This window comes from Python bivittatus, unplaced genomic scaffold (assembly GCF_059951505.1).
Source record: "Python bivittatus isolate LINGU-HERP-01145 unplaced genomic scaffold, Pbiv_v1 ctg000480_np1212, whole genome shotgun sequence".
NCBI classification, from domain to species: domain Eukaryota; kingdom Metazoa; phylum Chordata; class Lepidosauria; order Squamata; family Pythonidae; genus Python; species Python bivittatus.
The window spans coordinates 32,965,712-32,981,107 of NW_028277075.1; the positions used below are offsets into that span (position 1 = coordinate 32,965,712).

Sequence of the window (15,396 nt, forward strand, 5' to 3'; positions counted from 1 at the left end):
ATATTATACGATAGTTTGCACACTCTGTTAGATCTCCTGTTTTTGGATATTGGAATGTAGATTGACCTCTTCCAATCTGTTGGCTACTGTGTCATTTCCAGATTTGCTTGTATAACTTGGTCAGAACCATTAATGATTCTTCTTCTGTTGCTTTTCATACTTCTGTGGGTATTCTGTCAGTTTCTGTAACTTTCCAGTTTGGTAGTCTAACTTGGTGCTGATCTAACTTCATCTTCTAGTACTAGAGCTTCTTTTAAGTAGGGAACATTTTCTAAGGTATCATGGATGTTGACATCTCTATTGTACAGTGTTTCAGTTTCCTCTTTCCATCTTTGTTTGATCTCCTTTGAATCAGTTACTGTATCTTTTACCATACCAATTTGAGGTTGGAACCTCCTTTTGAGTTCAGAGGTCTTTTCAAAGATTCCTTGTTTTTCCATCTCTGTTTCATTGTTTTTCCATCTCTGTTTTCAACTTCAGTGTCTTTACAGATGTTGTGATACTGCTTCTTGTCTCTTCTAGCAGTTCTCTGAAACTCTTTGTTAACTGTGGAGTCCTTGGTGTTCTCTGAGCTTCCTCTCAGAAACAACCAGTAGACTATTACAACCGCATGGCATCACAGTAGCACACAAACCAACTAAAGCCCTCCAAAACATCTTAAGTAAACCAAAAGACCCAGTAGCCCAGGAAGAAAAAACAGGAGTTATTTACAACATACAGCATAAGGACTATAACAGCCACTATGTAGGACAGACAGGCAGAAGACTAGCAGAGCGCATCCATGAACACCAAGTAGTAGTCAGAAGATGCGATGAAAACTCCTTAATCTCGCAATACATGGACAGACTCAACCATAGTTTCAACTGGGAAACTGTCAGCATCTTTGACCAAACCAAATCCAAAAACACAAGGGAATTCCTGGAAGCTTGGTATTCAGACAAGTCAGCCATCAACAGGCACATAGAGATAAACAACATTTACACACCATTCAAAAGAGACAATAAAAAGGAAACAAAAAGACCAGAATACCTCCTCGCCAGCAATCTACACCCAGAAAAGCAGGGATTAACACCAGGATTAACACCAAACAAACTATCAAACAGTAAACGATAATCACAGAATCACCAAGAAAAAAAACACCAACACCCCCTCCAACATTGACAGGGCAAGCTACTCTTTATAAACAGAGAGCAAACCCCACTCACTTCTAGCACTGAAGATGTTAGCTAGTCAGGTAATAAACATCTGCAAGAAAACAACCAAGCTCAGAAAACCCCAAGGACTCTACAGTTCAACCCTGAGCTACATATATTCTCTTCTATTGGTGTCAATTTACACTTGTTCCATTTCATCTTTCACTGTGTTGGGCTTTCCCATGTTCATCCTTTTTGCATTCCATGTTTTTACTGTAATTTGGTCTTTGCAGCTTCATATTTTCTTTTCCTGTATGGCAAAATCAGCAACTAGATGTCCCGAAGCCACATCATAAACATCATTAGTACTCTGAAATATCCTCAGCACTTCCTCGGTAGAATGTTGAGTGCCATCTGACCTGAGGGGCCTATATCATCAATCATTTCATATTTTCTATGTATGTGGTTTTCTTGGTTAAAAATACAGGAGTGATTTACCATTGCCTTTTCCTATCCAGTATGAATTGATGCCTTTGCCATTATCACTAAAGTGATCATCTTCCTCCAGCATCTTGTTATACCACTCCTGACCAATGCAGGTGCCTGCTTGCTTTAGTTGGGCAGTAGATGACCTTCACAGCTTGAATGACCGTGCTGGGAAAATACACTCCTACCATACACTCCCAGGCATCTTCACTCATCTCTCCCAGAACACCTCCCATCCCCCAAGGACTTGGAGACAGGGGCAGCGGCAAAGCAAGAATACCACTCAGTAAAATAATGAAATATCTGAATATAAAATAATACAGTATAAAATGATACATTTATTTACTTCATTTAAAAGATTTGTATGGTCCCCCCCCATCTTAAACACAACACTGGGCGGCTCACAATATATTTTTATTTATTTATTAAATTTATATGCTACCCACCTCCCCCAGAGGGTGACTCTGGGTGGCTCACAATATATAAAAGAAATTTACAATTAAAAGAACAATTGTGATAAAATCCTCTAAAATATAATATGTTTAAAAATGTAGAACCTCTTGAAATACCATAAGATGATAACAAAACAACAGAAGGCAGAACAGCACAGATTTAACCAAAACCTTGAGTGAACAGATACGTGCTAAGCTGGTATTAAAAGCTTATAAAGCTCATTGTCAACCATAACTAAACAGGGAGAGAACTTGTCCGCTGGAATACTTGTATCAGGATTGCCCTCACTGCCTAATGAATCCCTTGCAAACATGGAGCCCTGAGGGCATCACCACATTTTAAATGCCAGACAGGTGCTTTATAAGTTAGGTACGTTAAGGACTATTTTTCCATTTATAAGCGTGTGAACTTCTAATTATTAATATATAGCATTTTTATAATTTGCATTCTCTATCTTGACTATTACCATGTAAGATGCTTGCAGTTTGCTCCTCCTTGTTTAAAGAAAAGTAGATGAGGTATTGCTTTTTTTTCTTTACAGTGATAAGATCACATCTGAACTGATATCCAAGATTGGTGATAAAAATTGGAAAATCCGAAAGGAGGGTCTGGATGAAGTAACAAGCATCATTAATGAAGCCAAATTCATACAGCCAAACATAGGCGAACTTGCACCTGCGTTGAAGAGTCGTCTCAATGATTCTAATAAAATCCTGGTATGCTTAGAATTAGCAGTTAAGTTCTTGCAGTCAGTCATCTTCTATCCTTTGTATTCCAGCTTAATTTAGATCTTATAAACAGAAATAAAATGAAAATGTTACTAAGCACTACTGCTATTTAATTTATTTTATGTAATAAGGAGCTATAATTTCTACAATTGCTAGCTTGTTTATTGATGTGTCTCTTTCTGCACAAGTGGGGAAAATGGTACTGCTGCATTCAGTGAACATCAGAGAACTTATTGTAAAGGAAATGCGCTCTCCCATAGAAAGCACAAGAACACAGTTGAGCTTTGTTAATCTACTTGTAGCACATACACCAAAGCACAGCTGGGGAGATTGTGTAACTCTCTCTTAATTGTACTTCTGTTTGTCATGAAAGCCCAGTGTAGAGAATCAAAATCTTGTAATTTAAATCAAATAGAAATTTAAATTGAGGTTGTAGATAAATATTCAAACATGCATTTCATTTTTCTATGTACACAATGCAATATAAAGTCCTGTATAGTAGATAATAATAATTTATTAGACTTATATGCCGACTCCCAACGACCCTAGGAGGCTAGATGTTCTTTGAAAGAAAAACTAGCTGATTTATAAATCTAGTTGTTTTAAAATGACTTTAGAATATTTATTCCAATTTAGTCTTGTGAAATTGTGTTTCCCATTTTCCTTTTATTGTCCCAAAATTCCTCTGTATACATTTATATAGCAAAATACTATGTATTACAACTTTCTGGCTAGTATTGCTTCTTAATAGTATCTTAATTAGTTTCTATCAGATTATAGCAGGTAGAGAGGCCACATCACATACTGCAGATTTTTTGTATGGGAAAGAAGGTTGGCATTCATGTTCTTGATTGGGGATTTGGGTTTTTTAAAAAAAACAAATGTATAACCTTACATGAAATACTGTGCTAGCATTTTTTCCTTACTTACCAAACAAATCTTAATATGCTAAAAGTTCTAATAGGAAGTATCCTATTTCACAGAATATAGTATATCATTCACTTTATTGCCTTGGGTCAATCTGTTCCTAGCTTTTCCTATTTGTCTCTTACATAATCTCCCAAATACAAAACAAAAAGCAGAAAACTACAAAGGAAGGCAGAGATTTCAAAAAGTTCTGCTCACTGAACAACTCTTGAATGGAAGTATCTACCAATGTGAATTTACCACATTTCCTCCAAGTTTTATAGTTCAAAGTGATTGTGGCAGCTTATTACATTTGTGTGAGTGGACTAAGATAGAAAGTTGTCACCATGTGTAAAATCTGCTGCTTCAAGCTGCTAAAAAGACTTGGAGCCCTGTAAAATGATAGTATTATTTTGCTTTTTAAATGATAGTATTATTTTGCTCTTGACACAATTACATTTCATGCTTTTTGCCTTCCAATCAGGTACAACAAACACTGACCATTCTTCAGCAACTGGCTGCTGCTATGGGCCCAAATATCAAGCAACATGTAAAAAATTTGGGAATTCCCATCATCACAATTCTTGGAGACAGTAAGGTAAGATTGGCATATTACTTTGATGGTACTCCTCCAGATTGTACTATATTATGCATGTTATACATTCCAAGCTCTGCATATATGATCAAAAGATAATGACAGCTTTAGTTTCTTATTGAGAAGGTTGAATGCAAAGAAAATCAGAGACTGGATGGGCATTTGACAGAAATGTGCTGACTGTATTCTGTCTTGGAGATCCTGCATTTTAAAAAAAAGTTGGGCTAGACTTCAGAGGTCCCTTCCCAGTTACTTTTTTATTTTGAATGTTTCATCGTCTAATATTTCGGTGTATTTCGGTGGTGTCAGGTATGGCGAAATATGGCAGGAGATGGGGTGGGCGGCTCTCAGGGAATGCAACCTCGATGTCTTATACCAATTTCATGTTCCAGCCCCCCTGCTGACCCATTTACCTGGTCAGCAGATCAGCAGAGGCCCAGGTTTTAGGCTGTTGCTCTTAAATGCCAGATCAGTCTGTAATAAGGTGCCCCTTATTGCTGACTTGATTATCGCAGAGAAGGCTGATCTGGCATATGTCACCGAGACATGGCTGAGGCCAGAGGGAGGGGTTCCTCTCTCAGAAATCTGCTCGGCCAGTTTTCAAATTTGGCATCAGCCTAGACTGCAGGGCAGGGGAGGTGGTGTGGCTGTTGTTAGCTCTAATGACTACCAGGAATGTCGTTCCACAAGTGCCTGGTTGTGAGACCCTTTTTCTTAGGTTGGGCTCTAGGGACCACCTGGGATTACTGCTATTGTACCAGCCTCTCTGGTACATAGCAGCCTCTCTGCCCAAGCTCTTAGACCTCACTGCAGGGTTGGTGGTGGAGTTTCCCAGGCTATTGGTTTTGGGGGACTTCAACCTGCCTTCCCTGGGAGTGGGGTTCGAGGCAGCTTGGGAGTTCATGGAAACCATGACTTTCATGGGGCTGTCCCAAGTCTTCCAGGGCCTGGCTAGGAATTGTGGTCACACACTTAATTTAGTGTTCTTCTCGGAGCGGTGTCTATGTGATTTGGAATTGGTGGACCTATCTTTGGTCCCCTTGTCATGGTCAGATCACACCTTGGTGGCTATGAACTTCTCTAGGGCCCTACCCAGGGAGGCAGGACCCATTAGTTACCCCTGGTGACTGATGGACCCTGGTGGGTTTCAGAGGGAGCTGGAATTTATTTATTTATTTATTTATTTATTTATTTTTCAAATTTGTATGCTGCCCATCTCCCCCAATGGGTGACTCTGGGCGGCTCACAATAATAATAAAAAAACACAGGACTCTCCAGACATAGACATAATCTATAAATAGTTAAAAACATATATAAAAATGGCCTAAAAACCTCCTATAATTTGGCCCTAAAAAGCCTGTAAGATGCTGGTGGGGGGACAACCACTCACCCCACCAGCCATCTCCATAGGTGTGGGCCCCCCTCTGGCCCCCAAGCCTTCTGGCAGAGCCAGGATTTGATCTCTTTCCTGAATTACAACTGAGGATCTGCTATGTAGCCCTGCTGAGACCCTAGTCACCGCCTGGAATAGGAAGGTGACTGAAGCTTTACACAGGATTGCGCCCATGTGAGCTCTCCCAACCCATGGACCTTGTCATGCCCCATGGTATGCAGAGGAAATGAGGGGGATGAAACAGATCAAGAGATGTCTAGAGCATTGCTGGCGGAAGACAAAGACTGAACTCGACCGAACACGAGTAAGAGCTGCTTTTAAACCCTGCCTCATTGCAATTTGTGCGGTGAAGCAGAAATACTTCTCCACACTAATTGGATCTGCAGACAATCGCCCAGCAGCCCTCTTTAAGGTGACCCGATTCCTTCTGGGGAAGGAGGACTCAGAGGTCTACCTGCAGAGGTCTGCTGAGGAATTTGCTGATTTTCTGGGAGATAAAATCACTCGGATTCATTGCCAGTTGGATGTTGGCATGGATGCTGGTCCAGTGGAGATGCTGGGGTAGGTTCTTGCCTGGTTATTTGGGAACGGTTTGACCCTGTTGCTCCTGAGGAAGCGGACAGGGTCCTAGGGAATCTGAGTGAGGCCACCTATGTTTTAGATCCGTGTCACTCCTGGTTGGTGAAAGCCTCCCAGGAGATGACGTGAGTGGATACTGGTGGCGGTTAATGCATCTTTGCAGGAGGGGGTGGTGCCCCAGCCTTTTCAAGAGACTGTGGTTCGCCCTCTTCTTAAGAAGCCATCACTAGATCCTATCCTGATGGATAATTTTCATCCTGACTCCAACCTTCCCTTTTTGGGGAAAGTTGTTGAGAAGGTGGTTGTACTGCAGCTCCAGAAGATCCTGGATGAAACGGATTATCTGGACCCCTTTCATTTGGGATTCAGGCCTGGATATGGGACAGAAACAGCAATGGTTGCGCTTTTTGATGATCTCTGGCAAGAGTGGGATGGGAATAATGTGTCTGTTCCTGCTCTATTGACCTCTCTGTGGCTATCGACCATGGTATCCTGGACCGGCTTCGGGGGTTGGGAGTGGGGGCACTGTGTTGTCCTGGTTCACTTCCTTCCTCCGAGGCTGTTCTCAGTGTTGATTGGGGGCGAGAATCAGCCCCTGCTTTGTGGGGTTCTGGAAGGGTTGGTGCTTTCTCTGCTCCTGTTTAACATCCTGTTGAGGTCTGGTAGGGAACAACAGGCTGAAGCTGAACCCGGGCAAGACGGAGTGGCTTTGGGTTTGGGGCTTTTTGGTTTCTGGAGAATTACCATCTATGGTCTTGGATGGAATTGCACTTCCCTAGGCGGTCCTGGTGCATAGTCTGGGGGTTCTCCTGGACTCACAACTCCTGCTCGAGGAGCAGGTGGCAGCCGTGGCCAGGAGACCCTTTGTGCAACTGCAAGTTGTCCACCAGTTATGCCGTTTCCTGGACCAACATGCCCTTCTCACAGTCACCTAAGCCCTAGTCACCTCCTGTTTGGACTGTTGTAATGCCTCTACATGGCGTTGCCCTTGAGGAGTATCTGGAAGCTTCAGTTGGTTCAAAATGTGGCGGCCTGCACAATTTTGCACAAGCCTAGATTTGCATATATGTCGCCTCCTTTGTGGGAGGTGCATTGGTTGCTGATTTGCTTCCAGGTCCAATTCAAAGTGCTGGTTATCACCTTTAAAGCCCTGCATGGCTTGGGGCCAGGTTATTTGAAGGACTGCCTCACCCCAGTTACATCTACCTGGCCCACTAGAGGGGGTAGACAGAGTATGTTGCAGGTCCCTTCGATGAGGGAGGTACATCTAGTGGGACTGAGAAAAAGGGCTTCTCCATAGTGACTCCCTCTTTATTGGAATATCATTCCCCCAGAGATAAGACTGGCCCCCGCCCTGATATTTTTCCAGAAGGCCCTGAAGACGTGGTTTTGTCAGCAGGCCTGGAGGCCCCAGGCTGATGTGGAGCCAATCAAATGGTTAACTTGAGTGTGTTTGTTGGTGGTGGTGGTGGGGTTATTGGTTCTATGCATTATGGGTTTTAATTCTGTAAGCCACCTGGAGTCACTGTGTGAGTTGGGCGGCCATATAAATTTATTTAATAAATAAAATAAAATATTAACACTACTTCTGTTAAATTTATTACACTGCTTGTTGCTGTTTGATAAAGCAGGCTGATTGAAACAGTTAATTCTGGTGGAGATGAAAATTGCCCATATGTGGTGGCCTTGTCTTAGCTTCAAGAACTGGTAATAAAGTGCAGCATTGATACAACTTGCTGGGGTCTAAGAGGAAAACTGAAGGAAAGCAAATGACTTTTCATTTGAAAGTGCTAAAATACAGGTAGAATATATATGCATTCAGATATACCTTTGGATTTGTATCTAATTTATCGCCTATCCTATTTCTGAGGTGTAAAGGGAAAGTAGCTTGAAAGATCTATATTCCCTGAGAGTATGTACCTTCTTGAGCTTAATTCATGCAATTCTTCTGTTGCATTAAATTTGCACCTCAGAAATTCAGTGGAAAATTATCCTGTCTCTAAGGTGTTAAACTATGATTGTTTTGCAGCACTGAATATAAATGATGGATGGATGGATGGATGGATGGATGGATGGATGGATGGATGGATGGATGGATGGATGCAAAGACCTTACCTGGTTGACTTTCTCACTTTTCTGGAACATACATAAATTTGTGTAGTTGTGTGTGTATATATTATATCTTATTTTTCCCCTCCCCCTTTCCAGAGCAATGTACGAGCAGCTTCCTTAGCGACAGTGAATGCTTGGACCGAGCAGACAGGCATGAAAGAGTGGTTGGAAGGGGAGGATCTGTCAGAAGAACTCAAGAAAGAGAATCCATTTTTAAGGCAAGAGGTGAGGATTTTAGTCATGTCAATCAGTTTGCTTTTGTACTATAATCCTGGAAGAAGTATCAGTTTGGTAGGGATGTGCAAAACAATCCATACATAGTACAGCTTATTTCAGCTGATCTGTGCCCAGACCAAAATATGTGTGTTTTGAGCATGCTGCTTCTGTGCACAAACCAAAATGTGGCGGTTCTGTTCTGAGCAGAAGTGGTTCTGAGGAGGAGCAAGACAAAAAACGAAGACACTGATAAGTGGGTGTTTTGTGACTAACTACACCCATTGTGGCAGTTGGTTTTGAATAGATAAGTTCTCTCCCGTTAGTGAAAAACCTCATAGTATGTTGTTAACATTCTCATTATGATCACTGGCCAAAAGAGTTTACCTATCCAGGATTTAAAAGATAATTACAATAATGTTTTTGGTTATGAAGAGAAGCATCTTGAATCGGTGTCAGTGCCCACTTGCTTAGTTATTATCCCAATACTGTAAGTAAGAGAGATACATTAACTGACTAGAAATGTGTCAAATCTTTGTATGTGGGTTAGATTGCCCTCATTGCCTCTCTAAAATTTTTCATAAAATCCCTCCCCTAAAAAGTGTTTTATTCTTAAAAAAAAAAAAAAAAAAAAGCCAAGGGAAGCAACATACTGTTTCTATTTATCCTCCCTAGTAGCCTGCTCTTTGTGGTGTCTGTCAGCCAGCTATTGCTCCCTTCCATTCAGTTTATTTTCCAGATCAATCATTAGCAGATTAGTGGATATGTAATTTGGAATATACCAGTTTAATTGGCTGTTAGCTCAGTATTTTGTTGGCCCCTAAATGCCACCACAGTCTTAATTATTCACACATAAATGTATAGTGTAAACAGATGTTGCAACATTGTCCTGTAAAATATCAGATGCTGTCCTAGAACCTATAAATGTACTCATATTTGTATAATTTAATCTCTACTCAGAACACAATGTGTCCTTTTCTAGTAATCTTTCCTAACTTTAGCTTTTAGGTTGGCTAGCTGACAAGTTGCCCACTCTCCGTACTGCCCCATCAGACTTAGTTTTATGTGTGCCTCACCTGTACTCTTGCCTGGAGGATCGAAATGGAGATGTCCGTAAAAAGGCACAAGATGCTCTTCCATTTTTTATGATGCATCTGGGTTTTGAGAAGATGGCCAAAGCCACTGGCAAATTGAAGGTATAGCAAATACTAATAATTTCTGAGGAAACATTGCCATACAGCTAAGAGAGTATAAATAGCTGTGGGAACAAATCGTATACAGACATGCAAGTAATATCATGAATGAGTTTCTGGGAAATTAAGGACTTCCAAAATGGCTTTAATGATCTGGATTTGCATACAGGGAAGCCTAACACTTCTGCATATTGGTTTTTATCTATCTAAAACTATAATTTGGAGTTGGGCAGCTTTTGAGCAGTTGAGGCTGCAACTCTGGAGGGCTTTAGGAACATCTGGTGATATGGCAGGACTTTGGTGACATGATTTTGAACCACTTTTGAGAGTAGTTGGGGAAGTATATTTTAGGGGAGGAGGCAAAAATGGTATAAAAAGTAGCCATTTTGTTATATAATTCAATGCAATGCAGACTTAGAGTGGTGGGAAACAACCCGTGGGCCTTGAGTTGCCCACCCCTGCTGTAGGTAGCTACCGTTTCTTTTGCCCTGACATGCATGGAACTGTTTACAAAAATTAATTTCTGTTTAAAAACCTAGAAGAGAAGAGAAAGTTTGGCTTGTGGACATTTGATTAAGTGGCTTAGACGTAGATGCATAAGCACTAACTTTTGTTCTTAGCCAACTTCTAAAGATCAAGTACTGGCCATGCTTGAAAAAGCTAAAGCCAATATGCCTGCCAAACCTGCTCCAACAACTAAGACATCTTCCAGAACAGCGGGAGCAGCTCCAGCCAAATCTCAAGCTGCATCAGGTAATTTTTCTACAGCTCATTAAGTTGTCCCATTTGAGAGAACCCCAGTTTTAAGGAAGATTAGTGTTTCATTGTGAACAGTCATACAAATCAAAGCTAAATGCCAAGCATTGGAGAACTTTGGAGTAATAAATAGGATCCAACTGATGCGTATCAGTTTACTAAAGTAGGTTAACTACAGTCAAGGTAGTTCAGTGTCTGGCAAAAATGCCGTGATTTTAAAGCATGTTCTCAGATGGTCAGAATTATCTGAATAATTTCCACATTTTCCAGTTCTAATTAAGTAGATATGAAACAGCTTTTGTTTTCCTTTTAATATACATACTTTTCCTGCAGCATTTGATTCAAAACATGGGAGGTTTACAGATGATTCATCCCAGTATTCTGCCAGTAATGAACTCTGTTCATTAATATACCTTATTTATCATTAAAACTCTCCAGACTCACATTAAAATAAAAAAAGGTTCACTATACAATAAATATATGGAGTAATCAAGCCACAGCCACATGAAAAATGATTAAGATAGACTAATTACTTAGATATGTGTATTTAGATATGTGGGCATCGTATTTTCAGAACATATTTAACAACACTTGTAGTGAAAATTTAGCCTGTTTGGTTTGTTTGTGGTTCAATGTATTAAGTAAATCCAGAAAATGTTTAATTCCATAACCACATTAAACATGTTGAATGAATGCAATCATTAAATTGCAGAATCACTAGGAGTTGGGCAGCACATAAATTTAATAAATTATTAATTTTATTATTCAATTCTTGATTCTTGTGTAAAACTTCAGTATGTATTACTTTGCTGCTTCAGAGGGTTCTAGGGAGTTTTAAAAATAATATATCTCACAATTTTGTTTTTCAAGAAACTAAGCTCCAGGGTAAATATTTCTTTTATGCATGTTCAAGCTCTATTTGAATCAAAACGTGTTTACCTTTAAATGAGCACCTTTTTTCCATGTACAAAATATTTTTAAGTTTACATCAATTAATTAATAGTTTAAAGTATAGCTTGAGAATTATAGCATGTTTTGTGGACTGGCAGAAGTTTTTTTGTAGTTTCGATCCCAATCCTATGTAGCATAAACTATCAATTATTTCTTAGGTTCCAGTGAGGATTATTTATCTAGCACAATGGAGACTAAACCTGATGCCAAAAAAGCCAAAACAGGAGGAAGCGCCCCTAAAACCAAGGTAAATTCTTCAGAATAAAGGAAATTGTGATTCCAGGTAGATGTAAAGTATCTAGATATAAAATGTATAAATTCAGTTTTAGTTTTAATAGTTGTTTTGTGGTAGTATTCTAGGTATCAATAGGATGAATATCTTAAAAAAAAAAAAGTAGTACATTGGATTCCAGTTCTGTTTTGGCAACACATAATAGCATCAGGAATGATTTCATGAAAGTTGATGGTGCCTTAAGAAAAATAAATTACTCCTTACTAAGTAAATTTTGTCTCTAATCTAGGCTGTTTAAAGGAAGATGGAATGGGAGTCCAATACTATAACCATTTTAGACTATGGTATAAGAGAACCAGTTTGTTGGAGCACCTAAGGCATCAGGCTAGAACTGAGAGGGCTTGAGTTCTAGTGCCACCTAAGCACAAAGCCAGCTGAGTGATCTTGGGCCAGTCACTTTCTCTCAGCCCTTGGAAGGAGACAATGGCAAACCACTTCTGAAAAACCTTGCCAAGAAAACTGCAGGGACTCAGGCAGTCTCTGAGAATCGGACATGATTGAACAGATTAAAAAAAGAGGGGGAAAAGGCACTATTTTCCAATATTGCTATGCAATAGAGAATATTGTTTGCAGAAAATTTAAAATCCCTCCAATTAAAAAAAAGCCAAAGGGACTTTGAAATGTTAGGCTATAAAAGAACTTTAGCAGAATCCTGGAAAAGTTGTGGCCAGTGAGAGTAGATATTTTGGGCTAATGGGTAGCCCTTACCGCTTTTCTTGTAATAAGAACTCAGAGAGAATCCCTAGAGCCCAGTAACTAAACTGTTTAAAAACCATCAGTTCCATACATCCTGAAGCTCAGATGATACTGCATTAGCTTTAAATTAAGCTTTGGCATGCTTATTTGTTTGTTTATTTATTTAACAATTTTTATATACCATTGCAATCCCTAGGACTCTGCATGATGCACAATAAGCAAAAGCAGAAAAAAAATAAAACAAAGAATATGATATAAAATATTTAACATAATAAGTGGTTGCCCAACAGTCATATTACTTCCAAAAGACCTGCTGGAAAACAAGAGTCTTCGAAGTCTTTCTAAATGAAAAGAGAGTCATGGCCAGATGCACTTCTTGAGGCAGAGTGTTCCTTAGTGTAAAGGCTGTTACCAAAAAGGCTTGTCAATTCGACCCAGCTCCATAGATCTTTCAGGAGAGTGGGATTCTCAGTAGGCCCTATCCTGCTGACCAGACTGGATGGGCAGAATCGTGAAAGTAAGGTGGTCTTAGTGCTGTGCTGTATTTAATTTTGGAAATTAAGAAATCTGCAGGTGATCTTACTGGATATTTGGCTGTTTCAGTCCTTCTACTGGAAAATAGATCACATATAATTAGTTTGTCTTAGACAGGTAACTTCAAAATTTTGACTGCTTACATGAGAATATTTTTGCCAGGAACACATTAACATGTTCATGTAGTCACAAGGAGTTGACCTTGCCTTGAGCGAGACTTTAATTTTAAAATATCTAAGAGTACTTTTGTGGAAATGCCATTTAGGAAACCGTTCTAGCAATCCAAACAGATAATATGATGTATATCATCTTGACAAACCCGTGGTGAATAACTGCATTGTTTTCTAATTGCTTTCACATCAGTTCTAAAGTAGATCATAAATGGATCAATGTATAAGTATCCTGACAAAATGAAATGAGAACTAGAGCTCAGCAAAACCAAGTCTTACCAAAATAGTAACTATCTCATTTTTTGACTGAGTAACTTGAAATAGTGCTCAGAGAGTACTTATCAAACTGGAGGGAGATATTAAGTGGGAAGCCACTAAATTTGGGCCTGACACCTGTACACTTCAACACTTATATTGATTACTTGAATAAAGAAGTGGAGGGCATACTCATATATAATTAGCAGACAACATTGAGTGAAAGTAGGCTAACATTATAGAATATGTACAATACATGCATACCCATCATGTTGTTTCTTTTCAGGATAAGCATTGTTATGGAAAGAAAGAGTAAGAAACAGGCAAAGAAATTAAAAACATGAGATGAGAAATAGAAAATAAATTTTTAAAACTAGTTGATCCCTACACCATTCACTTATACCTCTACGCCTATCTATTCTTGCAAATCATAGTTGCATCCACGATGTCCGTATATCAGTTCATGCATTGCCTTTTGTACTTTAAACATCTTACCTCTCTGTTTTTCAGGATCTCATCAATTCATTCAAACCACAACTTTCTTGGTCTTCTGCTTCCTCTCAGCACATTCACTCTTCTTTCATATATTTCTTTGCAAATTGATCCTCATTCGTTCTCTCTTTGTGACCAACCATCTCAACATACTTTCTTAATGGACATTTGTATCCAATCCACATTCATTCAGCACCATTTATTCTTGAACTGATCTCTACCTATTTTACCACACATAGGCTCTGTGTAATGATCTGCCGCCCGCTACTCCCAAGTCCAGTAACTTCTCTTGCAACCACCTCATTAATAAGTTGCATAAACACCCCAGGTACCCCTTTTAATCCAAACGGCATGATTTTATACCAGAAGCACCCCAAGGGGCAATTAAATGCTGTTTTCCATTCATCCCCCTCCCGGATCCTCACCCGGAAGTAAGCATCCCTTAAGTCCAGCTTTGTGAAAATTTTCCCTTTGGATAAATGGGCTAACAGGTCTTTCATTAGTGGCATTGGGTATCGGTTGTCTACACAAATTCAGCCCCCGATAGTCTATGCGCAAACGTAAAGAACCATCTTTCTTTTCCCTAAAAAGCACTGGTGCAGTGATCTGAGAATGCGTAGATTCAATAAAGCCCCGCTTTAGATTCTTATCAATGAACTCCCGCAAGGCCGTCAATTCCTTTGGTGTCATAGAGTACATTTTCTTCCTTGGGAATTTAGCCCCAGGCTCAATCTCTATAGCACAGTCACTGGCGCAATGGGGGGTAGCTGATCTGACTCCCGTTCGCTAAACACCTCCTGCAGGTCGCGGTACTGCTTGGGAATCCGGGTTGCAGCCTCCACTGCCTTTTCCCCACTTGCAGCGCCCATGTCCCCCTCCGACAACGTCTCGGTAATTCCTTTAACTTCCATGCCTCCCTCCTTTGGGAAACACAAAATCTTGTCTTCCCAGTTCACTTCTAGGTTTTTTCTTTTCAACCAGTTCATACCCAGAAGCCCTGGGTTGGATGCCATTTGTGTAGACAACTGATACCCACTGCCACTAATGAAAGACCTGTTAGCCCATTTATCCAAAGGGAAAATTTTCACAAAGCTGGACTTAAGGGATGCTTACTTCCGGGTGAGGATCCGGGAGGGGGATGAATGGAAAACAGCATTTAATTGCCCCTGGGGTGCTTCCGGTATAAAATCATGCCGTTCGGATTAAAAGGGGCACCTAGAGTGTTTATGCAACTTATTAATGAGGTGGTTGCAAGAGAAGTTACTGGACTTGGGAGTAGCAGGTGGCAGATCATTACATCTTGCTAAGACTAGGCCTGTGCACGCCAAAAGTTGTTTTTCTACTTTTTTCCTCCTTCACCCCCCTTGCCTCCTTAGTCTCCTGATTCTCCTGCTGGTATGGCCTTGAGCATTCCAGCGCCTGTGATAAGGAGCCATCTGCCTCTAACTGTGTTTCATCC

General features: G+C 40.1%; 1 protein-coding gene across 4 annotated transcripts in view; it reads left to right on the forward strand.

The window, feature by feature from the left end:
- Positions 1-15,396, forward strand: part of CKAP5 (cytoskeleton associated protein 5) — a 72,795-nt gene that overhangs the window by 33,346 nt on the left and 24,053 nt on the right. For all 4 annotated transcript variants that reach the window (XM_088145703.1, XM_088145702.1, XM_088145705.1 and 1 more), the window contains exons 22-27: positions 2,614-2,788; positions 4,191-4,304; positions 8,482-8,610; positions 9,600-9,794; positions 10,412-10,544; positions 11,657-11,745. In XM_088145703.1, the coding sequence (XP_088001829.1) occupies positions 2,614-2,788; positions 4,191-4,304; positions 8,482-8,610; positions 9,600-9,794; positions 10,412-10,544; positions 11,657-11,745 (835 nt within the window). The remainder of the gene's footprint in view (positions 1-2,613; positions 2,789-4,190; positions 4,305-8,481; positions 8,611-9,599; positions 9,795-10,411; positions 10,545-11,656; positions 11,746-15,396) is intronic.